We start from the raw sequence: 26,712 nt of genomic DNA on the forward strand, positions 1-26,712 counted from the left end.
TAATTGTAAGCAAACATTTTGAATGTTGCCAACCTTGATAAAGGTTAGAATATCATTCCAATTGTCAGCTTGCTGTTCTTTATGCCTCTGGATCTTTTGGCTGCTCACTTTGTTGCTTCTGTACATGCCAATATTCAAGAGATGCCAACTGGGAAACTGGAGATAATTACTTGTATCCAATGTAGTGTTAACTTGTTCCCATTAGTGTAACAAGTTACACTTGTGCAACAGCACGTCCCCCTTTCCTCTTCCGTAGCCCAAATCTGTTCTGGGGGTTCCCCTAACCTTGCAGGGCACATGTGAGGGGAGGAGAGGTATAAAATCAGTTGTGCAATCCTTGCACTGACAGAATGTGTACATTGGATAACACACCTATTCTTGCATAACAGAAAAAGTCATTTCCATTTGGCTGGGGTCCCCCACCCCAGAAAGAACAGAAATAAATCGTTGAGAGATTTAAAAGCCTTGTGTTAGAAGTTGACAAATTAGAAAGGCTTATGCTATACCTTTCAAAAAACCCTCCAGGAACAGACTATCCAAGAATATGCTAGTGCTTTTACAACGAGTTCTCTAAAGACACAAGTCATTCTAAAGCACAACACATGACCAGTGCTTGCACCCTATAATCTAAAGATATTATTTGTATAGTTTTATGAGTCATTTCTGGAGAGTAGTCATTTCTGGAGAGTAGGCACAGATTATTTCAGAAGCTTCCCCTATTGGACTCTACATTTGCTTCCCAAAAGGCCATCTACCAACAAAAGCCCTTGGATGAGAACTGTATCCTGAAAGGCAGGATATAAATAAATATTAAGTGATACCCAATGTCACACAAGTGGACTTTCACTCACATGCTGAAACTTCCCCTTCCTCCCTAAAGCTGCCCCACACCACCAAATCTGCTTTGGAAGGACCTCTAATCCCCCAGAGTAGATTGGGGGGAGGCATGGAGGGCTGCAGGGACAGGGGGATCTACTGTACCAGCAGTGTCCGGTCCACTGGCAAAAGGACACTGATGGACTTCACATATCTGAAACCAATTTTGTCTTTCTGCAAGTGGACCAAGTATTATCATCATCATCATCCCACCCTTTCTCCTAGTAGGAGCCCAGGGAGGCCAACAAAAGCACTAAAAACACTTTAACACATCATAAAACACTTTAACTTATATATAAAAACAAACCCACCATCAAAAAAAATTAAAACAAAAAATCTTTAAAAACCTTTAAAAACATCAATTTTTAAAAAAAAGGTTTAAAAACATATTAAAAAGCAATTCCAACACAGACACAGACTGGGATAAGGGCTCTACTTAAAAGGCTTGTTGAAAGAGGAAGCCAAAAAGGTAACAGATGGTGCCTGTCTCATATTTAAGGGGAGGGAATTCCAAAGGGCAGGTGACACTACACTAAAGGTCCATTTCGTATGTTGTGCAGAATGGACCACCTGATAAGATGGTAGCCGCAGGAGGCCCTTACCTGCAGAGTGCAGTGATTGACTGGACATATAAGGGATAAGATGGTCTTTCAGGTATCCTGGTCCTGAGTTGTATAAGGCTTTGTATACCAAAACTAGAACCTTGAACTTAGCCCTGTAGCTAATAGGTAGCCAGTGCCATCCTTTCAGCAGTGGGGTAACATGTTGGTGATACCCTGCCCCAGTGAGCAGTATTGCTGCTGCAGTTTGCATCAGCTGCAGCTTCTGGATCAACCTCAAGGGCAGCCCCACATAGACTGCATTACAGTAATTCAGCCGGGTGGTCACTAGTGCATGGACAACAGTGGTCAGGCTATTCCGGTCCAGAAACAGCCGCAGCTGTCTTAACAGCAGAAGCTGGTAAAAGGCACTCCAAGCCACTGAGGTCACCTGGGTCTCTAGTGACAAAGATGGAGACCCCCAGACTACAGACCTGCTCTTTCAGAGGGAGTACAGCCCCATCTAAAGCAGGCAACTGACCAATTATCTGAACTTGGGAACCACCAATCCACAGCACCTCCATCTTGCTAGGATTCAGACTCAGTTTATTGGCCCTCATCCAGCCCACCACCGAGTCTAGGCAGCAGTCCAGGGCTTGCACAGCCTCTTCCAATTCAGATGTTACAGAGAAATAGAGCTGCGTGTCATCAGTGTACTACTGACACCTCGTCCCAAATCTCCTGATGACTGCTCCCAAGGGCTTCATACAGATGTTAAACAGCATGGGGTACATTGAATGGATTACGGATTATTATATTGAATGGGTTATAATATTTTCCAGAACAGAAGAAACCACACAAAAGCATACATCTATTTACCAGATGCAACAGTAAGATGAGACTATCCACTAGAAGTAAAATGCTATCAGTTCTCCAAAAAAGTAGTGACTACTGAACAGATCACAGTATCAAACTGCCACAGTATCAGCGAAAAAGAAAGTTTCTAAAAGATCAACAATTTCAAGTTTCTGAACTTTCACTGTTATCCCCATGCCCTTCAGAGAACTGAAAGATTGAAACAAGCTTCTTTCATTCTTTCACATTAGCTTGTTTCTTGATTTGTGTGGGGGAAGTGGGCAAGAGTGTCTGAGAATTATACATGTCTACAGTATACAATTGTTTTAACTGTCCAATAGCACAAGACTGCCTTACAGGCAGTGGGGGACATCCAATGTTGTCCACCTACTTGCTCAATTGGACTTTTGGGTTCTCTTTTCACCGCTCCAACTCACAGCACACCCCAAAATCTGCTCCAGGGTAGATTTTGAGGAACATGGAGGGGGAGGAGAGAAACAAGAAGCCCTGCTCGGCAAACAGTTGCCATCTTGTGATATATTGGACCTCATTCACAGCGTCTTAGAAAACTAATTTCCTCCAATGTTTCCATTTTGTCCCCCATGTTACGTTTGCCTTTATGCAAGTAGTGAGGTTGCACTTGCCCATGCAGTGGGAATTCAGGTGCTTAATCAGTTTCTCTCCTGGCTACTAGCTTCACATTGTAAGCCTGCTTCTGTTCCACTCATTTTTCTCCCTTTTGTGTTTTTTCTAGCCTCGAGAAAGTGTGTTCCAGGTACAGGATAAGCAATGCCAGTCATATTCAGAGTAGACTAATTGAAATCAATGGACTAAAGATACTTATCCCACCCATTTCAATGACTCTCCTCCAAGTGTGACTTAGCTCAGTACCACCTACTGTCATGATAGCAAAAAACACCCTTTCTGCTAGAATTATGCAAGGAAGTTATGCACTGCATTAGAAAGGTGCTATTTTGATGCAAAACTGGTGAAGAATTTTATGAGACCATGCACGGCCACATATATAAGCCACAAATAAAAGGAAACTATTTTTGAATAATTAGACTTTCCAACCTAACTCCTCTACTGCACAGAACTAAACTGACAATGCAAAGGTTAGTCATTGTGTTGTTGTCATCCATTTTAATGAAAGGTGAGCAAAAAACCTTTCCCTTTCAACTCCCAAAAAACAGAGAAGCTTTCTAGAAGTGGGAAGGGGAATGTGCATATGGTGTGTGTTTAGTGCCTGAAGGACACAGCAATAAAATGCAAGCACATGTTTGAGACAGAAAAAGACAGAGGGGGAAAATGAAAGGAACAGGAGGGATGTGAAAATTAAGCAGTGAAACAAAAACGCAAAAGTTTTCAATGTACTTGTCAGACAGCACTGCACATGGCATTTTTATAACAAAACTGCAGTTAGCAAGTCTCAAGGGAGCCATAATCCAGTGATGAGATGGGGCTAAGCTAACGGCATGCCCACCAAGTATAAAGTCCAGCAACAACAGACCTAGTAGCCTTTTATCCTCAGCCACACTGTGGCATGGTACAACAGATGCCAATTCCACTTTCAACAGCTAAAATACATTGCCACTCACATGCAACAAAATGTTTCTTTCTGCAAGTATTTTTATAGCTATGATTCAAATGGAGGACAGCTGTGCGTTTATTTATTTATTGCATTTGTATACCGCTCCATAGCCGAAGCTCTCTGGGCGGTTCAAACTGAACTCTCCCAACATCAACAATGAACAGATATATCACAAATCCGGATTTTTTGTTTTTGTTTTAATGAACATAATAAATATTAAGTACTGAAAAAACCATCTTTCCATCAACTAAACTTGTTAAAATGAACAGTAAGGACAGGCTGACTGGATGACAGGCTGGAAAGCATTAATACTCACAGCATCATCATTTCTATAAGGATTCAGTCTGTTATAAACTGCTTCAATCACACTCCGTCTAAAGCAGGCAAAGAAAAAAGAGATTTTAAAGATCAGCATTTTCCACAGGACAACTGTCATTTAATAACAGATATTCTCAAAATGGAAATACCTTTTTCAAACAAACCCATGGCTTATCACTCAGTATCATTTACTGTTAAAAGTAACTTGCCTATGTAACTTATTTATACAAAATGTGTGCCACCTTTCTACCAAATGGCATTCAAAATGGCTTACCACAATTCCATAAAACCATCAACTACCATAACAGAAAACAGCAGACAGAATAAAACATCATTATACAGAAAGAGATAAAAATCAGCAATTAACAATTTAGTAGTAGCCAATTGACTACTTACAGACCAAACTGGGTTAGATGTGCATAGTAAAACCAAACATGACAGTAAATTAAACCAAGCCACTAGACCTACCTACCAAAAGCCCAAATAAGGCTAAAGACTACATCTATTTTAAAAGAATTATTCAAGCACCAGAGAAATTAGTACAATTAGAGGGAAAAGAACCAAGCAATAGTGCAACTACTTCTTTGCACCCAGTAAGTCTTGAATTTCCAGCAGCCCCAAGACAAATGCCTTTTGATGATCTTATACTCAAGCAGTTGGGCATGCCCTAAGTCAGTCTTTGAATTTGTCAACATGTGAATGAAATTCCCCAAAACACCTTTTATCTCTGGGAAATCTGGGAGTAAGGGCTCATCCAAACAGGAAATTCTCAGTTGACTTGGAATTTTAGTACCAAAGAGCAGAAATAACCCCTGTAGAGATCCAAGATTAGCACTGTCAAGTCACTTTAATTCACCTCTGATGCAAAAGTAGTCAAAATGCCCCAAGTCTCAATGCCAAATAGCCTAAATTAAGATAGCAATATATAGAACTGTCAGGGTGAATGATGAACAATTTAGCTTACAGCTTCAATTATGCTGTAATGCTATACCTTGTGATGGAACCAGACAAACTTCCTTAAACAGGCATTTCATTGTCTCAGTACAAATACAAAAAGAGTCCCTCTTTCTTTGGGTCTACACACACTTCTGAGAGTGGGTGGACAAAAGGCAGGATCTTAGCAGATGACCTTCACATGTGTAGAGGCAATTCTTACAGGTACTTTGGTCCCAGACCATAGACCTTCAAAACTAGGACTTGAAATGAGCCCAGAAACAAATTAGTAACTGGTGCAGAAGGTTTAACAGAAGCTTTGAAAACTGCTTTACAGAGCACATTTTGCCCTCTTACTTAAGCATTTTGACATAAATATCATGAAATATTTGACTTTTCTTTTCTTTTCAGATGCTTTAAAGCTGGGTATCACCATGGAGGCCAATAAAACTACCACCTGAGGCAGGTGTGAGGAATTTGTCCCTCCAGATGTTGCTGAAATATAATTTCCATCATCCCTGGCCATTGGCCATGCTTGCTGGGGCTGAGGGGAGTTATAGTTCAGCAACATCTGGAAGGCCAAAGGTTCCCCACATCTGTTCTAAGTTTCCTTGCTAAATTAGAAAATGCATCATTCAAGAAAGGCAACTATGAATTTGGTGAAAAAGCTATACAAAATCAGCATTAAATATACAAAAAAAACATCAATTTGTTAAATCTACTCAAAAGCTCATAAATACAAACATCACAACTATCATAATACATTTTAAGATTTAAAAGAGGTTAATATTAAAAAAACATCTGATTAAAGGATGAGGCCACCCTTAAAAATAGACTGACCTTTCTTCAGCTGTGGTATGACACAGGTTTACTTTTAATTTTAGAATCCACCTCCCAGTCTGCCACAGGGTATTGCATAAGCCCTCAATTCCTATTGAATATAATCCCAAATTTGGAAGACTGTTTGGATGAACACTAGTGAGCCCCTTCCAAAATACTTTGATGCCCCCCCCCCGTTTTAAGTGTGGCCTTATGAAAAGCATTTTAAATCAAAAGCACATTTATACTGGTGTAAACTCACTTGCTTGCTAATTCACCCCCTGGTGGAAGGTTTGGGATGCTCTCTGTTTGTAATGTACGCATGACGTGGACTAAGTCTGGAACTCCTTCACCCTGCTTCTTTATGATCTCTGGGAATCAGAAGTACTTTCTTGTGAATTCAGCACAAATGCAATTGAAAAGATAGCAACATTTTATCTAATACACAGTATGGTTTCCGAACCTCTCTTGTACTGAGTATTGTCTTTACAGTGTCTTTGGTAGTCTAAGAAAATAGTGGGGGAACAGTTCTATGTGGCATCTTTGCGTAACAACTTATGCAAATGTTTCACACAAGAAAACCTTTGGATGCATACAATATGTTCATTTGATTACATCATTATCTAAAAATATCAAGCCTTTGATGTTCTTGTAGTATATTTTAAGGGAGCTTGTGCTAAAAGAGCACTGAGAACTTGGCTGCTTATACTGCCTGAGAGGAAAACAAATTAGTTATAAATAGACTTCACAGATAAATGCAACTACCATTTTTAGTAAATGTAAGTGATACACTCAACAGACCAATTTAAGAGTTTTATAAACTGAAATATTAAAATATGACTGACATGATACAAAACATGCCACTTTGAACAAAAATAGAGTTGTGAAATAACAAAAGATGCCTTGCATAGTAAATTTATATGGAAACAAGACTCAGACAAATTCACACACTCAAGTTAAAATAACCAATCTTCTAATTCCAGCTGCAACATCATTGTATTTGAACCCTGAGTGCATTAACCAACAAAATTCTCAAGCCATCTTCAAACCTATAGCAGATAATTTACATTTCTTTTAGGCGCCAGGTTAAGACCTGGCTATACTCCCAGGCATTTTAATGTTTAATGCTTTATGTTTAGTGTTTTTAGTTTAATGTGTTCCTTTGTTACTGATTTTATTCTATATTGTATTTTAATCTCGTTTTGTACACCGCCCAGAGAGCTATTAGCTATGGGCGGCCTAGAAATGAAAATAAATAAAATAAATTATTCAGAGAACATCACATGCCAAGATGTTAAAATCTCAATAAATTAACCTAAAAATTATTGGGTCTGATTTTCAAAAGCACTTTACACCACCAAATCTAGTGATTAAATACTTAGGAAACCATTTTAAGAGAGATTTTATAAACAGAAAGAACGGACAATATTAGAATATAAGTATTTGCCTTAGTACACATCAGACCATTGGTCCATCTAGCCCAGTTCCATTCTTCCCTGACAGTGACTCTCCAAGGTCTCAAAGCTTGGGGTTTTCCCAGCCTTGCTACCTGAGAGCCTTTCACTGAAGATATTAAAAGGATCGGAATCTTTTACTTGCAAAGATTTTATCCTGCAATCTGATAAACATTCAAGATTATAATGGATGCTTTATTATTTATTTATTAGCAAATAGCTCTCAGGGCGGTAAACAGCATAAGGTAAAATACATATATGGCAATAATAAAATCACAAAAACATATATTGCATGAAGTATTGGTTCCCCTCAATTCAGCACTGGTTAGGCCTCATCTTGAGTACTGCATCCAGTTCTGGACACCACACTTTTAAGAAGGATACAGGCAAACTAAGAGTACAATAGCTTTAATTAGCATTTTGGCCTATTGATCAACACTTTTCATGAAAATACTTGTAAAAGTTTGATGGGAAGTCTTTTCTCACAACATTATGTAACTCCAATGTTGCACCCAAAATAAAACAAGGAATATTACTAAATATAATGTTTATAGTCTACACCAGCAAGCTGCATGAAAACAATGTGAAATAAAAATGAAGCTAGTGAAGTAATTTTTGGGAGCACAAGAACAGATTTTCAGTAACTTTTTAGTCCCTGCAAGTTTTAGCCCAACTTGTATAGGCAAATAAACAGTAGCTGATAGCAAATACACTCAGGAAAAGCTTTAGCAGGTGCCAACACAATAGGGAGGTATCAAATTTGAAGGATATTTAGTTACTTATAACTGTATTTTCCAAAAAGGACTAGTTAATAGTGACCAGGATCTAAATAACTGCTCAGGTTCATGCGAGGAACTTGCACTAGCCCAGTGAAATCATTAGGGTTGTATACTGCATTTGTACACGTCACAAAAAAAAAAACAAATAGGGCCAATCGGGCCAATTTGTATCCTGCCCAAAGCGAGTTGAAGCAGCTACAAATCTCTACAGAGTGGATTGGCTAGTCCCAATCAATTTGTAGACAGCTGTAGTTCAAAACCATCTCTAATGAATCCAGACAGGGTGTCTCTGAAATGCAGCAATTACAACACCATAAAGGAGAACACCAGGGTGGGGAGAAAGGGAGGAAGGCTAAAATGTTATCACCCATCCAACACTTTCCACTTACAGTGTTTGGAAAGAGTGAAGTCTTAAAATGGAGAAAACATTTGTAAGTACTGTCTCTTAAATGTTTAGTGGGGGGGTTGGGTGGCACTTATTCAGCTTCTGTATGTTTTTCTGTTCTTTCCAAATCAATCCCAGTCCCATCTTTGTTTACATATTTTTTTAAAAAAAACTTTGTTTTTCTGTTTATTTTATTCAATTCTGATTGCTAAGAATTATTAAACATTATTTGTTTGGCAGGGAAAAAAACCAAGAGTTAAATTTAAATCATTACAAGACGCCAAAGAAAGAGGAGGATTGGGACTACCAAATCTGAGACTTTATTTTGCTGCCTGTTGTTTAGTCTGGATAAAGGAATGGATTTTATTGAGGAATAAAAGACTATTGGATTTGGAGGGCCATAACTTGAAGTGGGGATGGCATGGATATCTATGGTATGACAAAGTAAAAGTTAATGTGGACTTTAACAATCATTTTATAAGACGTCCTTTGTTGAAAATATGGAACAGATATAAACCAAGGTTTTATTCCAAAATAAAACTTTTTCTCAAGTCAAGAAGCATTTTATAGAAGAGAAATGGCTGGAAAAGAGAAATGGTTAACTTATCAAGAATTTTTAGAAAATGTACATGGAGAATATATAATGAAAGAGAGAGAACAACTGACAAAGGAAGGATATAGTTCTCAATGGTTTGCCTATTTACAATTGTTAGAGAGATATACAATGGATAAAAAAATGTATGGGTTTGAAATAAGTAAATCTGATTTTGAAATAGGTTTGTGTACAAATGATGAAAATATAATTGCGAAAATGTATAAACTCTTGCTGAAAATGGATATGGAAGAAGAACAAGTAAAAGAGTGTATGGTAAAGTGGGCAAAAAACTTTGGTTATAATATACAAATGGATCAATGGGAAAATATGTGGAAAAAAGGCTTGAGATTTACATTATGCTATAATCTTAAAGAAAATTTCTATAAAATGATGTATCGTTGGTACATGACTCCAGAAAAGTTGTCAAAAATGTATAGTAATGTTTCTAATGTTTGTTGGAAATGTAAACAAGAACAATCATTTTATCATATGTGGTGGTTGTGTAAACAGGCAAAATTATTTTGGGCACAGATAGGTAGGATGATGCAAAATTTTTTAAAGATAAATACTCAGTCAAAACCAGAATTTTTTTTATTGGGTTTTATGGATAAACAAATAGAAAAGAAATATGGAAGAATATTATATATGATTACGGCAGCAAGATTATTATATGCACAAAAGTGGAAAATGGAATCAACACCAACAACGGAAGAATGGCTATTGAAATTAATGGACTTAGCAGAGATGGATAAATTGACATGTTTACTTAGAGAAAAATCGACAGATACATTTCTTAAGGAATGGAAGCCTCTCTTAGACTTTTTGTCGAAAGATAAAAATGAAATGATGACAATGGGATTTGATGATTAATTAAGATAGACTATGGAGAAAAGTGATTTTGTATGTATTAAGGGACAGGTTTGATATATATTATATATTTATAGCTGATTTGTGACAAATCAGAAGTCAATTTTTTTATTTTTATTGTGTTATGTTTTTTGATTTTGTTTTGTTGGTTTTAGGAAAATTTGAATAAAAATTATTGTAAAAAAAAAGATTAAACATTGTGGGCATATTTAGTCACAGCTTTCTGAATTCAGAATTATTTCCCAGATGCTACCCACAAACAAGAAACAGCCAGCTTGTGTGGTTACACATTTTATTATTATTTTATTAGCCAGCCAAACTTTGTGGGCATATTAGCTAGCATACCGAGGTAAGAATGATTATTATTATTTCCAATGACTAACAGTGAATATTGTTAATATTAAATGGTATTTTTATTTTTCCTCATTCACTACTGCTGTTGGCAATCTGCCCACTATATGACAAGGACTTTAAAAAAATATTTCTTGGAAAGCCAAATTTTAAAGGTTGTTAGCATGAAAACCCCTGGAGCTACCCACCTGATATTTGGCAGGGCTAATCTCCTCCATAGGAGCTACCATGTCCCCAAATTTCATGTCCCTATGTGCACATCGCCTCCACAGCACTTGAACCCAATTTTTAAAAAATCAATTTTTTCAAAATGTTGTAGGAACAGGGGAAACACAGAAGCATGACTTGTACTGTCTTTAATTTTAATTTTTATTTTTTTTAAAAAAGAGCAAAATTTAAAGGTGGCTAGCATGAAAACTCCTGGAGCAATCCACCTGAAATTTGGCAGGATTATTCCCCTCTACAGAGGCTACCATGTCATCAAATTGCATGTCTCTAGGTATAAAAAACGTACGGCCATTTCAGGTTTGCCGTGTAAGTCAATAGGATTTCTGGAGATTTGTTACATCCTGATTGTGATGCAGATCTGAATTGGGTCAGATCAGATCTGTCCAGACCAGATTGGGTCTGATCTGTATTTATAAATCGGAGCCTCAAATTGGACTGGGGGTACGTGCACAGGCCTAGAAATCATCTACTCTCTCCTGATAAGCTAATACTTCAGCTGCAAAAACACACAGCTATGCGGCACCAAGAGCAGTTGTTTGGGGCAAAGCAAGTTCCCCTGGAATCCTAGAGATAGTTGAACAGTTCTACAGATCCTAGACAGTAATTTGAGTCAAATATTTGCCTTTTTTGAGACTGATCATTTTAAAAGGTGAAGTACTAGGGTCAGAATTTGTATTTTACCATCTATTTAGGACAATCTTCTAATACTGAAAACTAAATAAAGAACAAAGATCAGATTTATTTTGTCAAGTTCTTTTATTGTGAATTGTGAACATCTAGTATAGTCTACATCACTCTAATGTTATGTTATGTTTTGCACAAAAATAAAGGGATTTAAATTTATCTGAACTACAACAGTTCAATAACCTAAAGCTACAGTACATTTAAAATACATTATCCACTAGAATACATTTATACTTAGATATATGTACAATCCACAAATAATTTATGGCACAAATGGAACCAATCTACTGGCCTTCATGTTGTAATATCTTTTTGTGTCCATTCATATTGCAGTTTCTTCTCATTAACTTAAAATACTTTCTCAAACACTAGCACAGGAAGTTTAATGAAAGACAGATGAAAAGTATTAAAGTGTAGCTCACTTTATCACAACTGCTCGTATCTAAAAGGAGGGTGTGGTTTATAAGTTTGAGAAACATTTTGTATTTCTACAGTTGTGGGAGACTGTTCTTACATCCAAAGATCTACTTGTTGCTGTCTTTATATATCTTTATATATTTATCTATATCTAACATGTGTTTTACTGAAAATATAAAGTCTACACCAAAGTAATCATACTCAGTTAATTCCTTGAAATACAGACATGTAAAGAGTTATAGTATTCAACATATATGCATTACAAAATGTATTTCAATACAGTTCTCCTGTCCAATCCTCAACGTGCTGCACGCTAAAATCAGTAAGAGTTTGAACTGATGGAGTAGCTTGAAGATCTTATTAAAGTTTGAGGGTTTGTTTTGAAGAACTGGGCTAGTCTCAAGGTTGGATTCAGACCTGCTGTTTCATGAAAAGAGCAGCTTCTTCCATTTGCAGAAATGAGTTGGATCCAGCAGAGGTTCCCATTCCACAAACTGGATGCTTCCATGGGCTGAAAGTGTGCAAGAGATTCTCATCTATTTCCGCTACTCCCTACAGCTCCATGGCCTCTGGGGCAACTTTTGTGGGCACAGGCAGTGTGGTGCGGTGGTTAGAGTGTTGCAACTATGACCTGGGAGACCAGGGTTCAAATCCCCACACAGCCATGAAGCTCACTGGGTGACCTTCGGCCAGTCACTGTCTCTCAGCCTCAGAGGAAGGCAATGGTAAACCCCCTCTGAATACCGCTTACCATGAAAACCCTATTCATAGAGTCGCCATACATTGGGATCGACTTGAAGGCAATCCATTTCCATTTCCAGCAAACTGCAGCGGTGAGGGGGAAACAGGTAAAAGCCACCTCTCCCCCACTTTCTGCCTACAAGAGCATACAGTGTGCGGAACTGCACTCCGTGAAACTCTGGACCCAACTCATTGTCTGTAATCCTAAGATTTTGGAATAAACTTCCAAAATATGTAGTTTGTATGGGAAAGTGCAGGCGGCATAAATTTTATTTACTACACAGTTAGGGCTAAAATTGTTCAATATGGATATAAAATAGATTAGACAGAGAATAAAAGAATTCATAATCGCCATCTAGTCTTCTAAACCAGTCACCATCATAGCTCCTTCACAGCAACAAAAAACTTGAATGGAGAGTTGAAATATTTTTACTGGAACATTGGGTCAGAAGCATGACTTAAATGTGTCCAATCACATCACTTACAACATTATTACCTTTTTTATTTCAATTTGAAACATACAACGCAAAATTGCTTATAAGTTTTCATTATACACATCCATTCTAAAATTAAAATTCAAGCTTTAAAAATATTAATTCTGGCATTTTAGGGAAACAGAAAAAGCAGATTATTAAGCACATTTCTGATTTATTCAACAGTTATGTCAGTTCTATTTTTCTGTGAATTGTGCAAAAGAGAAAAGAGCAGTATCCAGCCAAGTAATTTCCATTAGTACAAGGACTTCTGGCTGTGCAACAGAACTTCCCCACCCGCTTCTCTCCCTGCACACCCCGTTCTGGGAGTTCTCCCAACCTTCCAGAGCAGATTTGGAGAAGGCACGGGGCCACACAGAGAGAGGGGAGGGAGGGAAAGTTCCACTGCATGAATGGTAATCCTTGCACAACTGGAACTACTTTGTTGCATGCTGGCTGCTGCTCTTATCCTGAAGAAACTGGGTTGTAACCAATACTGCATGAGAGAAAGGCAACTTGTACAATGGATCTACTCTGCCCAAGTAGCCCCCTATACCCTCCCAAAGCCTCTCTAGAGGGGATCTATCAAGCATTGTGAGCTATGTTGTTCCGGGCAGCTGGGGGAAAGTGTGTGTGTGTGGGGGGGGGATTGCTACAATCAGCCAGAGGAATCTTGCATCACTGGAGAACAAGATTGTCACTCGATTTCAGCTGATTCCTCCATCCCACTATAGCTGCAAACATAGCCCACAATATTTGTTAGGTGCCCCCAACCCTCTGAATAGGCTTTTTTTTGGAAGGGGGACAAGGGGCTGCAAGGGAAAAGGGTGAAAAAGGAAAGAAAACTGACCATTTTGGGGGTTTTCTGGGTATCATGCCATCAGTGGGGCTGTAGCACCACCTAGCATCCAAAAGGCAGGAATGCACAGAAGTCAAGGCCTGAGCTGCTTCTTTCAGTCCTCACTCCATTCCATTCCAGACAAGACCAATGTAGGATTTTGTCCATCCCTCAGATGACCAGCACAATGGCAAATAAGAATACACAGGGAAAGAACACAAAGAGGGAACAGTTATAACACATGCAATCAGAGCAACTCAACCTTCACTCACGAAACACAAGTACAGTCAGAACAGCCTTAGCAGAACAAGAATAAAAAAGCTTTAACAGGTAAACAAACAATTCAAAGAACATATGCAGATAGGCAGGGCCCGGATGGCATGATACTTGGGGAAAACCACCTTTCAGGTGAGACCAATGGTCCATTTTCTCTGGGTAGCATGCCATCAGGTCGAATGTACCAAAGCAGTCCCAGTAGGAAGGGTCCACCTGGGCTGCCTAGACATGAGAAACCACTTGTTACAAAACACGCCTCCCAAAGGAAGCATCAGCAGACGCACAGCCATCTATTTTGTAGTGTCTAATGAAAGGATTAGCAATAGACCATACAGCGGCCCTACAAATGTCTACAAGAAGAACATTAGTAGCCAATGCAGCCATAGCTGCTGCTGATCTCATGGAGCATCCTATGATGTTATGAGGTAGCAGGAGCTTAAGTGACTCATAGGCAATAGAGGCTTGCAGCCAACAAGGTAAGATAGAAGCAGAGGTCCTTGGATAAAATTAAGATGAATAGTGACTCTGTCAAATGGATGTCTTGGGTACAAACAAGGTAGACTTTGAGAGCTCTACACACATTGAGTGAATGCCAGGCCTTCTCCATTGGATGTACCAGATTGGGACAAAAAGATGATAAAACTACATCCTGGTTACAATGGAAGGCAGTTCACTTTAGATCAAAACAATGGATCAGTGTGTGAGATGACAGAGTCCTTGTGAAAAACACACAAATGATGAGTCTTGGACAAAGCCCCAATTCAGTCACTAGCTGTGCTGAAGCAATGGCAACAAGAGCACTTTGAAGGAAAAAAGTCATAAGGCCACAAACTTGAGAGGTTAAAAAGGTAGACACTGGAGAGCTTGCAGTACCTTCTGAAGACTCCATGAGGGAAAATTGAATCACAGGTGGCAAAAAGTAAGGCCGTCCCCTTCAAGAAATGTCCCAGGGAAGCTTGAACTGACATGAAAGATAAAGCTGAAGAAATGGCAGAAACCTGCTGGCACAGGATGTTGGGCTTCACCCCCAACTTCAGGTCCTTGTGAAGAAAATCCTAGACCTACTGTACCATAGTGGGACGAACACCAGCAGGAGAATGAGAACTACATACTTTGGTGGATTCAGCTGGTAGAAGGCTACTTAGAAGCCAGAATGGTACTGATGTCCCCTTTGGAGAACCCGGAAAGGGTCAGGTGGTGCCGCTCAAATGCCAAGCTGTGAAGACTCAAGCACTTGGTAAACAGGTGACAAACTGGCCCCTGAGACAGAAGGTATGGCCTCACTGGTAACCTCCACGGATCCATGACTACATGCTCAGGAGATCTGAAAACGCTGAGGTGGCCAGTACGGCAGCAGAAGAAACAGCTGGGTGTGTTTCTGATTAAGCTTCTGCTGAGTCTGACCCAACAACGGCACAGGAGGAAAGGCTCAGAACAGGTTGTTCGGCCAAGATGCCAGGAGGGTGTTGACTGTCTTGGCACCTGCCATGTGGTACCTCATAAAGAACCAGCTGAGTATTCTGGCCTGAAGCAAACAGATCCACCAACAAGGGGCCAAACCAATGTTGCAACTGGTGAAGTACTTTAGGATGGAGCCTCCATTTCCACGGCACCACCTGCTGCCTGCTGAGCCAGTCTACCATGACATCAGCTCACCACCGAGATGCTCTGCTCTCTATTAGTGCATATGATGATCTGCCCAGTGGAATATGAGAGTGGACTCCACCTGAATGATCAAGGATCAAGTGCCCCTTAACGGTTGATATGTGCTTTCATGCAGGTATCGTTGGTCCAGACACTAACATGGCCTGACAAAACGTTTGGGAGAAAGGCCGAGCCAGATGCACCACCATCAAGCCCTTTCAGATACTGTCCAGGTGTCCTGAACAAAACTGGCATTGCAATGGGGCCCCCATCCAAATAGGCTGATGTCTGTTGCAATCAGGATCCTCTTGGGCTCTTGGAATGGGTCTCTCTGAAGATTCTGAGACAACATTTACCATTGGAAGAAGGACCGCAGAAATGAAGACATCAACTTCTGTGTCTGGAGTTGGTAACGTCCAGCTGAAAGGGCAGGAGCATCCATTGGAGTGGGTGAGTATGGTGGCAGGCCTAAGGAACAATTTGGATGGTCGATACAATCAGACCCAGAGCTTTCACCAGGAGCATCATATTGGCTGCCCTCTTGAGACATCAGAAACCTCACCAGGTCCATGATTGAAGAGATCCCCTCTAACAACAAATAGACCATGGCATGAACAGTATCCTGCATGGCTCCCAGGTGTTGCAGTCACTGAGATGGGGAGACATGACTCTTCTCTAGGTTGACCAGAAAACCATAGTCCCTCTGAGCTAAAAGAATGATGCGCACATGAGCAGACACCTTGGCAAACCTGCCCATGCACATTAGTAGATCACTGAGATACAGGTAGATATGGATACCCTGGAGGCAGAAGTGCTCCACCAAGGTAAGCATAATCTTTGCAAACACTCTTGGAGCCAATGAGAGACTAAACAGCAGGTCCAGATACTGGAAGTGGGTCAGACCATATGTGAACCTCAGGAACCATCTGTGAGCAGGAAGTATCAGCACATGGAGATATGCTTATCAGATTGATCGATGCCCATAAGTCCCACTCCTGAACGGCTTCCACAATCGATTCCAGGGATTTAATTTTGAAGGGCCAATACATCACAAGCTTGTTCAGGAACTTGAGGTCTTAGATGGCCCCCCATGAGTGGTATTTCTTCAGAATGGCAAATAAACTCCTGGGTAACATTCGTCAGGATTTTCCAGCTCTATCTCTGCAGTGTTCTAAAGACATTGAATGGCCTCACAGTACGCCTCTCCAGGGAACTAGACAGCAGAGAGGGGAGAAACCTAAGTGGAGGACACTTATGAAATGCTATCACATGAGTCCATAATAATCTGATGCCAGGCCCTTGAATAGCATAGTAGTGTACCCCTGACTGGAATAGCATCAGTATTGGCATTGCTGACCACCACCTCTTCCAGCAGATGAAGACTGGCTTGATCTCTCCACAGGCTGGTTCTGGGAGTATCCCTAGAAAAGGTGTTTGTTCCAATAATTCTGGGAGAACAGAAGTCATGGCCCCACCCCACGAGCCGCATTCCATGAAAGAACTGAAACTAATGGTAAAGTGCAAACCTGTGTTATTTCCATTGCCCATCCTTCGACTGTGGCTAACACAGGCTTCCACTTTTCATTAGGCTTCACTAATACTGCCTTGTGGGCCTCATCTTCAAACAGCATGATACCGGTATAGGGAGCCACTGAAAAGTTAATCCAAGCCATATTAGTGTCCCAGTGACAGAGCCAAAGGGTCCATTAGCCACCACTCAAGGTGACACTGGCCAGGCTGCAAACTGCATTGCATCCAGGGTCATAATGGCCACAAAGGCAGCTGCCCTGTGTAACTTCAACATAGTTTTCCTCAATCTAACTGGGTGCATGTGGAGATAAACTAGTAACTCATCAAGCCAGAGCATGGATGCTCTAGTGAACAGCAAAGCAGTTCATGTAGGCCAGATAAAGTAAGCAGCTGCATCATCAGTCTAAGAGCAAAATCCAATCTCTGTTCAGAGGTGTCCTTAAACTGAGTGTCCCTTTCTTTGGAAAGAAGGGATTTGAAGACCAAACTTTGAAATGGGCACATCCACACCCAGAACTTTTAGCAGCTCATGAATTCTGGATTCAGTGAATAGTATTTGATGGCCAGAGCCAATACCCAGTGTGCATGCAGTAGGCAAGCCCATTCCTTTTTTTTTGCCAATTTGTCCAAGGGGCCTGGAATCAGAATTGAGTGAACAGAGGACCTTCAAGACCTTGTCCCCCTTCACCAGAACCAGAGGGGGCTCCAAGAGGGCTTGCTCAAAGCCCAAATCGTTGAGGGGTTTCCAACGCAAAGAGAAAATAATTTGACTGGATGAGATGATGAGACGTTGGAAACCCTGCAAGGAAGCATGTGCAAGGAGCCTGTGGTTGAACTGGAATAGAGGATGCCTAGGCTGAACGAGCAGAGAGGATGGCCCGGATGGCACAGGCACAGAGGATGCCCCAGTTTGCTCAGCCATGGGTGGGTAGGAAGCTGTGAAGGTGCAGGCAACTGGCAAGCTGAACTAAGGGTGCAAGCGAAGAAAACCCATCAAAGCCCTCATCAGAAGAAACAGGTGGAGAGTGGAAGAGAGCCACCATCTTTTCTCTTCCATGGGTGTCTTCCTCCGATAGTAGTTCCTCATCCATTGTGATATTGGAAGCAGGCCCCCCTCCCTCCCAGGGAGCAGCAGTGCCCATGTAATGAGCTTGCCTGGCAGCAGTTTGAGTCTGAGACGCCTTAGATTTTGACACTGATTGGTGCTTGGAGGTCTTGTGATTGGTCACTTTGTGACTCTGTATGGGGTGTTCAGTTAAAGCTTGAGATGCAGTCTGCTGTGTCACCTCCCAGGGCTGGTTAGTAAGATCCACAAGTTCAGCTGGAGATCACAATGTATCACTGGTATACACATAGTATAGGCGTGCAATATCGAAGCACCAACACACACAGATAGATGAGTGTGTGTGTGTGGTGGGTATGCGCACACGGATGCAGTGAAGCTTCAAAACAATTAACTTTAAGCATGGTAAAAAGATTAATGCTTCCATCCACTGCCATGACAGAGGAAAGGAATGGGTGAAAACAGAAGTAAATATTATAGAGACAGAAAGGTAATGAAGAGGCACAATGGAAGCACAAGAAAGAGCATGGGAAAACAAGGAGTGAAAATGACAGGCGGGCAAACTAAAGAAATAGCACATCAAAATAGCAACTGGAGCAAAAAGGGCAGGAAAATGAACAGGAGGAGGAGAGGAGAGGAGAGTCACAAAAAATGGTGGCCAGGGTGAAAAGAAGCAGGAAACTAAATGTGTAGAACAGAGAGACCGGGCTTGGAAAAGCAGTAGGTAGCAGCCATGGCGGAGGACAGCGGAGGACCTCAGATGTGCACCATAAGCAAAAAACCCCATGCGCCTTACAGAAGGAGAGGGAGGGTGTGGCCAAAAAAAGGGGCAGAGGAACAAAGGAGCCACAGCTGGAGCTCCATGGAGAAGTGAGAGACTGTCACAGTCAGCTTCACTGACCAATGGGGAGCCACAGCTGCAAGCTCTGCTGAGGAAAAAGGGCCGTTGCTGCTATCTCTACCAAGGAAAAAATGGGAATCACAGCCGTGAGCGCCACAGAGGAGAAGATGGCAAGCTAGAAGCTGCTAAGGAAAAAGGAAGCCACATCAGCTGAGAAGGGCAGCTTCACAGACAGGAGTCCACAAACATGGAAAATACACCCAGAAGCATAAGGGGAGATATCGCAGACCAAGGGGTTAAGAAAACCACCAAGTAAATCAAGGGAGAAGACATGGAAACAAAAACACAGTCAACGCACTCATCATGACCAGAGAAGGGATAACAAGGATTACCAAGGCAGGCTAAGGCTGGGAGAGATCCACCTCAGACAATGGTAGGAATGGATTGGAGTGAGGACCAGAAAGAGCAGCTCAAGCCTCGACTCCTGTGCATTCCTGCTTTTCAAAGCTAGGCAGTGCTACAGCCCACCTGACAGCATACTACCCAGGGGGAAAAAATAGTATCATAGGGTTGTATTCAACATAGCACTAATGTGAATGCACTTTCAGTGCAAGGATTTCTCCTTCTGCAACATTATCCACTCTCCCCCCCCACTCCCCCCTAAATGTGTTTTAGTGGTTTCTCCAACATTCCAGAGCAGATTCGGGAACGGCACAAGGTATGCACGGGGGGAGAAGAGGGAGGAAATCCCATTGTGCTAGTGCAATAATTTAGTTGAATACTGCCCATACCATAGAGTTGGTGTAGACCTCAAAGAAGGTCTATTCAATAGCCTGCTGATGCAGGCAATCCACTACTACAGACCCATGGCACGTGCTTGACTCCCACTCATACAACACTGGATACCTATGAGGGACAGGTATGCAGGTTTCAGAGTAAACTTGAAGCAACTGATGCAATAGATCTCCCCTGCCCTGGTAGCCCCCTATAACCCCCAAAGGCCTCTCTAGAGGGTTAGGAGATCTATCTAACATTGTGGACTGTGTTGTCCAGGGCAACAGAGCATGTGTGGATGAGATAATTTCCAGTTCAAAACATGTCCCAAGAATGCCTAAATTGCTCTTTAGCACATTTCAAGATTTTAAAAAGTAGGATAAGGATTTGGTGCAAGAAAACTTAAGGGAAAATACTGCATGCAAATCAGTGGCAGGTCCCTTTAAACTGATCTTGTGCCAAATACCCAAACTGGTTTTTGAACTCAGGAAATCCTGAAGAGCAATTCAAGGGTTCTGTAGGAAACTAAACAGATTCCCCCCCCAAAATGCTGAGGAATGCTCACATTGCCCTTTGGATCACAGCTACAGTGTCTATCAATAAATTGTATAAGTGGAATTGGCTAAACTATAAAGTAAGAACTGTAAGATCAAGTCTCATTTATTAACATGGATTTTGTTATACCCTATCATTGATATGGTTTCAGTCATACTGGTTAATATCCAAATAAGACCATGCACACAAAGTGCTTACAGAGTTATGGATGACAGATGATTTTCCTTTCTGGCTACAGCTCCTCATAACCTATGAAATACCATTCAGGAGGATATTCTAATGCCCAGAAGCAACTTTTCAGGATGTGCAAACAGCGGCAATAAAACAATATTGTGCTAAGTCTTTTTGCTACATTGTATGCAGCCCTTTGGTTCCCAGGAAAGAAAAAAAATGTGGACAAATAGGAAAATGTAAGTATTTTCTGATGCCTGTCCACATTTTATCAATTAAATCTGGATAAATGCCTCACTGGGTAATTGCAAACCTATCATCCCTTAACCACAGTTACATTCAGACCACAATTCATAACATTTATGCAAAGTGACTCTGAAACATGATCAGTGGCCATTAAGTGCAATTCTCCCAGGATAAAGAGAATGCATGATAACGGAAGAACAAGCATTACATTAAGACTATTACTAAGCATTTGTATAAGACTTTCAAGATGCTTCACATCATTATCCTGATGTATTTCTTATAGCCATTCTGTAACATGGGTCATTATTATTATCCCTCTACTGAAAATGGAATGGAAGAGGGCCAAGAGAGAGTAGCTTGTCCATGACAGCCTAGTGAGTTCATGGCCAAGGTAAGACTGAATCAGAGACATCCTGATTTAAGTTGAGGACTCCTAAGCTACCAACTCTCAGTGAGCCAATTTAAGACAAAATGTTAAACAAGCAACTCTTAACTTCAATGAAGTCAAACTTTTACAGAATAAAAAATAAAGTGCACGAGATGTTTAACTCAATCATTAAAATAGCAGACACAAAAAATATGTCATATTAGTGCATCATATTGATGACTCCTGAGCCTTTAAAGTGGAATCACTTTAAGTTTAGGTCCACTACACCATTTTATCAATAAATCATTTTGTAAAATCTGATTAATTTGTACTAAAGTCAATATTTACAATAACATGGTTTCTTTATTTTGAAAATGAATACATGTTACTTACAACTTGCAGTCTCATTACATACTTACTAAGTCCTGTTGAACATACTGGTACTTCTGAGTAAACATGCACAGGATTGCACTGTACATATTCAAAGGCACTATATAATACAGACTGTGACATACTTTTTAATCCATGTTTTAAATCAGAATCAGTTTTGAACCATATGGCACAAAATTATATGAAAAGCAAATTACCAGATTAAAATCATCTATGGCAACACTGATTTCAAAATTATTATCCAAGAATAACAAATATTTATAAGCTATTAATTTAAATATAATTGTATTACGATGGCTAATTGTTTTAGCAACCAAGATCAGAAATTGCTTGCAATCTAAATTTATTGCTGGTAAGGGTCCCATCATAAATATTATACTTGACTTTCTCCACTGTAAACAGAATTGTCAAGGACACCCATTTTGATAGGACATACCACATATGTCCAAAAAAGGAAGGTAAGTACTTTTTTGTGAGGTGTATGCTGAATGTCCTATGGCACTTAAGAATTTAAGTAAAAGCCTATAGAAGTTTAGGACTTAGCTGTTGGGCATTTGTTTAGAAATGAAACTACTTATTTTTTTTTAAAAGAGCCACCTTCTACTCTGCTTTCCAGGAACTTGTCCAGCTCTGCCTCTCTCTTCACTGCCTCGGATAATACCTTTGGTGCATTTGGAAAACAGATCAGTATCACACTCATGTTGTCTCGGCTTCCCTGGAAGGGGGGGGAGGGAAAGAAGAGAGTTCAGATGAAGTTCTGTTTTCCAGCATATTAATTCACACAAGTCTGACAACTTTTTTATATTCATAAAAGAAAATGCTACTAATCATGACATCACACATTTCTCACTCTCGCTTTCTCGTGAGAAAGTAAATCCATTTGCTTATATAACACTTCTAAAGTCCCAGTTCAACTAAGTCACTTCCTTGTTTCAAAATTTACATGAAATATACTGGCCCCTATATTTTGGCAAAATTTAGATTACAACTGCAATACTAGTAAAACAAGAAAGCACACTGCCTCAGGGGTAAAATTAAAGGTATAGAAAGTCTCCACCTTCTTGAATATTGTTATGAAAGTGAATCTTAATTAAACAAGCTAGGAATGGGTGGTTTAGTTAAGCCACAAAACAGAACAGGTTCTATTAAGCAAAATGAGGTTTTTGTCAAAAACCTAACTCCAGTTGCATATATCCCCTTCCTTTTTAAAAAACATCAAAAGCAACCACAGATGGCAGAGTTAAGAGCAGGATAATAGTTCCTCCTCTTGAACTTGCAGCCTATGAAGGCTGTCAGACGTACAAAATCATAAATGAACTTAAAATGAGCTCGGATTTGTACTGTCAAAAAGCCAGACCTCCATACTAATTCTAAGAAAAATGTAGTGATGGGAGAAATATTAAGTAAAATCAGAGGTATTTATTTATTAAATTTATAACCTGCCCTTCCTCCCAGAAAGAACCTAGGGTAATGTCCAAATTGGTCCTGTAAGATAAGCTGTTTAAAATAATTTACTTATGCAAATATTGTTTTCCAAAGAACACAGGAAACTGCCTGATACAGAGTCAGACCACTGATCCCCCTAGCCCTGTTTTGCTGACACTGACTGGCAGCGGCTCTCCAGGGTTTCCAACAAAAGTCTTTTCCAGCCCTTTGGCATGCAAAGCATGAGCTCTGTCCTCCCCCTGCAATACAATACAAATTCAGCACCATAATAGCAAAACATTTGATTCACATGCCTGTGTGTTCAATACTTGTCCAATATAATCCAATGCACAACCTAGTTCAAAAAAGCTTCAGCTGAAATTGTGGCTGACAAGATACCTTTTTCAACACTTGTTATATCTGTAGTTTATTAGCACTGTAACTAATCTATTAGCATTGCATCTGTAACTGTCATAGATATTTTAACATATCCCATAAAAAATTCCCATTCCTTCAGAACTACTGGCTACCTTATATAAGCAGGTGTCGACTATCTCATTGCAAACTCTTTCAAGGTCATCAGTAACTTCAAGCCTTGATCTGACAAATTCACACAGCTCTTCATTTCCCATAACATCCCAGATACCATCACAAGCCAGTATGATGAACTGATCATCATCTTCTGATCTCTCAATTTCATAAACCTCAGGCTCAGGTGAGACAAGCTGCTCTGTAGGGCCTTTTCCATGGACACATTTGTAATCAAAGTCACCAAGTGCTCTAGACACAGCAAGAGATCCATTTACACGCTGAATCATTACTGAACCACCTGCATTCTGTATACGTTCCTTCTCCAGTGGATTATTTGGTTTGTGATCTTGTGTAAAAAAATAAACCTTTCTGTTTCTACAAAGTAATCCTCTAGAATCTCCACAGTTGATAAAATAAACGTGCTGAGGAGAAATCAGGACTCCCACAGCTGTTGACCCACTTCTGTCCGCACCATGTTTCTTCTCAGAGAGTAGCCTCATTTGTTCATCAATTTGCAGAAAACCTGTTCTGATTCCAGTCTTTACATTTTCCACTGATGGTGAAGCACCACGGCCTTTAAAATCATGATTGCTTGTGATATGATCTAATAAATGCTCGCAGCAATATTTGGCAACTTGGGATCCAGCATGTCCATCATACACAGCAAAAAAAGACCATCCATCAAGCCCATTTGGTAAGCCAATTACAGCTGTATGAGCATCCTCCATCTCAACTCGCCAACCTTGCATGCTACTTAGCCCATAACGTAGTCCATTGCCCTGGCCTTGGGCATTGTGCTTCTCCATCTTTGGCTTATCTAAAAATGCTCCCATGATGTCTTGTTCTTTCAGATCTACAGAAACAAAAAGATCTGCTGTTAAGCTATTCCTAAGGGACAGTTAACAGTTTAATAATATGTTGAACATATTGCTTAAAGAAAGTAACACAATACTGAACTACAGTCCTTACTATATGAAAGAGACCGAGTATGATGTTGAATTGTTACAGTGTTCACGTTAATGTGGAGTTGAACTGTTCTGCTCATGTGGATTTATGAATTTCACTCTTAGGAATACTCTGTATATTATTATAAATATTTAAACTGTTACTATGCAAGAGAATGGCTTACACTTTATTAATGTGGCTTTTATCAAAACATCTGCAGTAAGTACAAATAAATCAAACCACAGCTCAAACTTCAAAAATAAACAAAGCTCAGTGGAATCTTGGTTGCACTGTACAATAATATTTTCAGGCACCCATTTGTATACCAACAAACCAATCCAGATTTAACTAGTTTAGCTTGTCATGTACTTGGCCAGTAGCCCTCATGGAAGCTGTGTGGAACTGAACATTCCTGATTGAAGAGTAGAGAATGAGTATAAGTAACACTCTGGGCCAAAATCAATTTACTGGTTTTAGGATTTTTACACTATGCCCTGCTCTGGGGTTATTTCTTGTGTTCACTGCCCAGAGAGCTATTGCTAGTCGGGCGGTATAAAAGTCTAATAAATAATAACAATAATAATAATAATTTTTAAATGAAGAACGGGCTACAAATCCCCCTAATAAATGCATTTATTGACCATCTATGGTAAAAAGTCATCTATAGATGTTGGAAATAAAATTAATGTATCCTGTCTTTCCATGAGTAAGGAGCTTACAGAATGAAAAACAATTTATTTCATACAATTTAATGAAATAAAACTGATCAAAAATAACAATTCTAAAACCAGTATCAATACAATTAAACCAGAGGAGGAAAAAGAACCCAATAGGAAGGTAGAGCCAACAATTATTTCAACCAATGCTGAGCCAAACAGAATTGTTTTAACAATGTCTAAGAGATAGTGAGGTCAGTGTCAAATAGATCTTTCTGTGGAAGGTATTCCATAAACAGGGTGTCACCACAGAAGAGGCAGAGGCACTCAGAGCAGGGCCTTAAAATATGAGGGTGCTTGAGAACAAGAGTATTCATGAGGGAGAAGATGGTCCTGACAGATGGCTCTATATTCTTAAACAGAATTTGAGGGGGAAACAGTCATAACAGATTAAATGTGACATTCTATCAAATGCTTATTTGTTGACTAAAACAGTCATATTAATTTACTGAATTTACAAGATCTGAACAGGGTGGATTATAACAGATGATATTGGAGGTCGCTGATTCATAGGGGCGCCATAAGTTGAAATCGACTTGAAGGCACATAACAATTAATTCATGACAAAATAGAGAACAGCGTGCCATGACTAATAAAAACATAAAGCCAGAAGAGCACAGTTTGTACCTAATCACCACAACAAATGGTCCAGTTATCATACATCTTCAACGTGATGTTTTACTTTGTAGATGTTCATTATTTTTTCTACCTGCAGCCATTTTATAAACAAAATCCATATTCTATTCATGCCATAGATACCAAAGATGTACATATGAAGTCAAGGAAATCTGAATGCTTTTCCACACAAATCATACATCTATAAAAAATGAAGGTATCTTATTCTTAACACATAAGGAGGGCTTCAAAGCATCTTTAAGAATTCCACCATTCTATGCAACATCCTAACTGTAATACTGAAAGTAGTCATATGTTTTTCAGTATGCACAAATGGGGATGTGCATACAATTTCATCAAAGACCTGTACTGGATTGGTCTGAAGCCCCGGAAGTACCCCAAGTAAGGCTTTTAGATGGCTAAATCTGCAGCTCCCTTCTCCAAAAAATTGAATGCAATCCATCAAAGATTCAGTAAACCAGGCTGCCAAACATCTGGAAGGCCACAATATACAGGGCACTGTGTTCAGCCTGGCAACAACATGCAGAGCAGGGCTGGTTTGGCATGTTCTCCTTTCACAGCAGAATATGAATGATCTCCCAATATGATCATTCTACACAGATTTAATACCATCTGACTACACAAATAGGAAATCCATCCTTCAATACAAAGATTCAAAAATCTATCCTGGGGAATAGTCAGCCACAGGACTGGGTTTAGGGATAAAAACACTGAAGAGCCCTGATGGATCAGACCAAACACCCATCTAGTCGAGCATCCCATTCTCATAGTGGCTAGCCAGATGCCTGTGAGAAGCCCTTACTGCAACAGAAAACATTGGCTCATAAGCATGTTGAGTGTAATTACAAGACAGTACTAA

At 39.9% G+C, this 26,712-nt stretch overlaps 1 protein-coding gene across 2 annotated transcripts in view; it reads right to left on the minus strand.

The window, feature by feature from the left end:
- Positions 1 to 26,712, minus strand: part of PPM1A (protein phosphatase, Mg2+/Mn2+ dependent 1A) — a 64,320-nt gene that overhangs the window by 6,268 nt on the left and 31,340 nt on the right. For both annotated transcript variants that reach the window (XM_061612422.1, XM_061612421.1), the window contains exons 2-5: positions 23,556 to 24,409; positions 22,198 to 22,315; positions 6,194 to 6,302; positions 4,178 to 4,235 (exon numbers count right to left, since the gene is read on the minus strand). In XM_061612422.1, the coding sequence (XP_061468406.1) occupies positions 4,178 to 4,235; positions 6,194 to 6,302; positions 22,198 to 22,315; positions 23,556 to 24,389 (1,119 nt within the window). In that variant the 5' untranslated portion in view covers positions 24,390 to 24,409. The remainder of the gene's footprint in view (positions 1 to 4,177; positions 4,236 to 6,193; positions 6,303 to 22,197; positions 22,316 to 23,555; positions 24,410 to 26,712) is intronic.

This window comes from Rhineura floridana, chromosome 2 (assembly GCF_030035675.1).
Source record: "Rhineura floridana isolate rRhiFlo1 chromosome 2, rRhiFlo1.hap2, whole genome shotgun sequence".
Classification (NCBI taxonomy): Eukaryota; Metazoa; Chordata; class Lepidosauria; order Squamata; family Rhineuridae; genus Rhineura; species Rhineura floridana.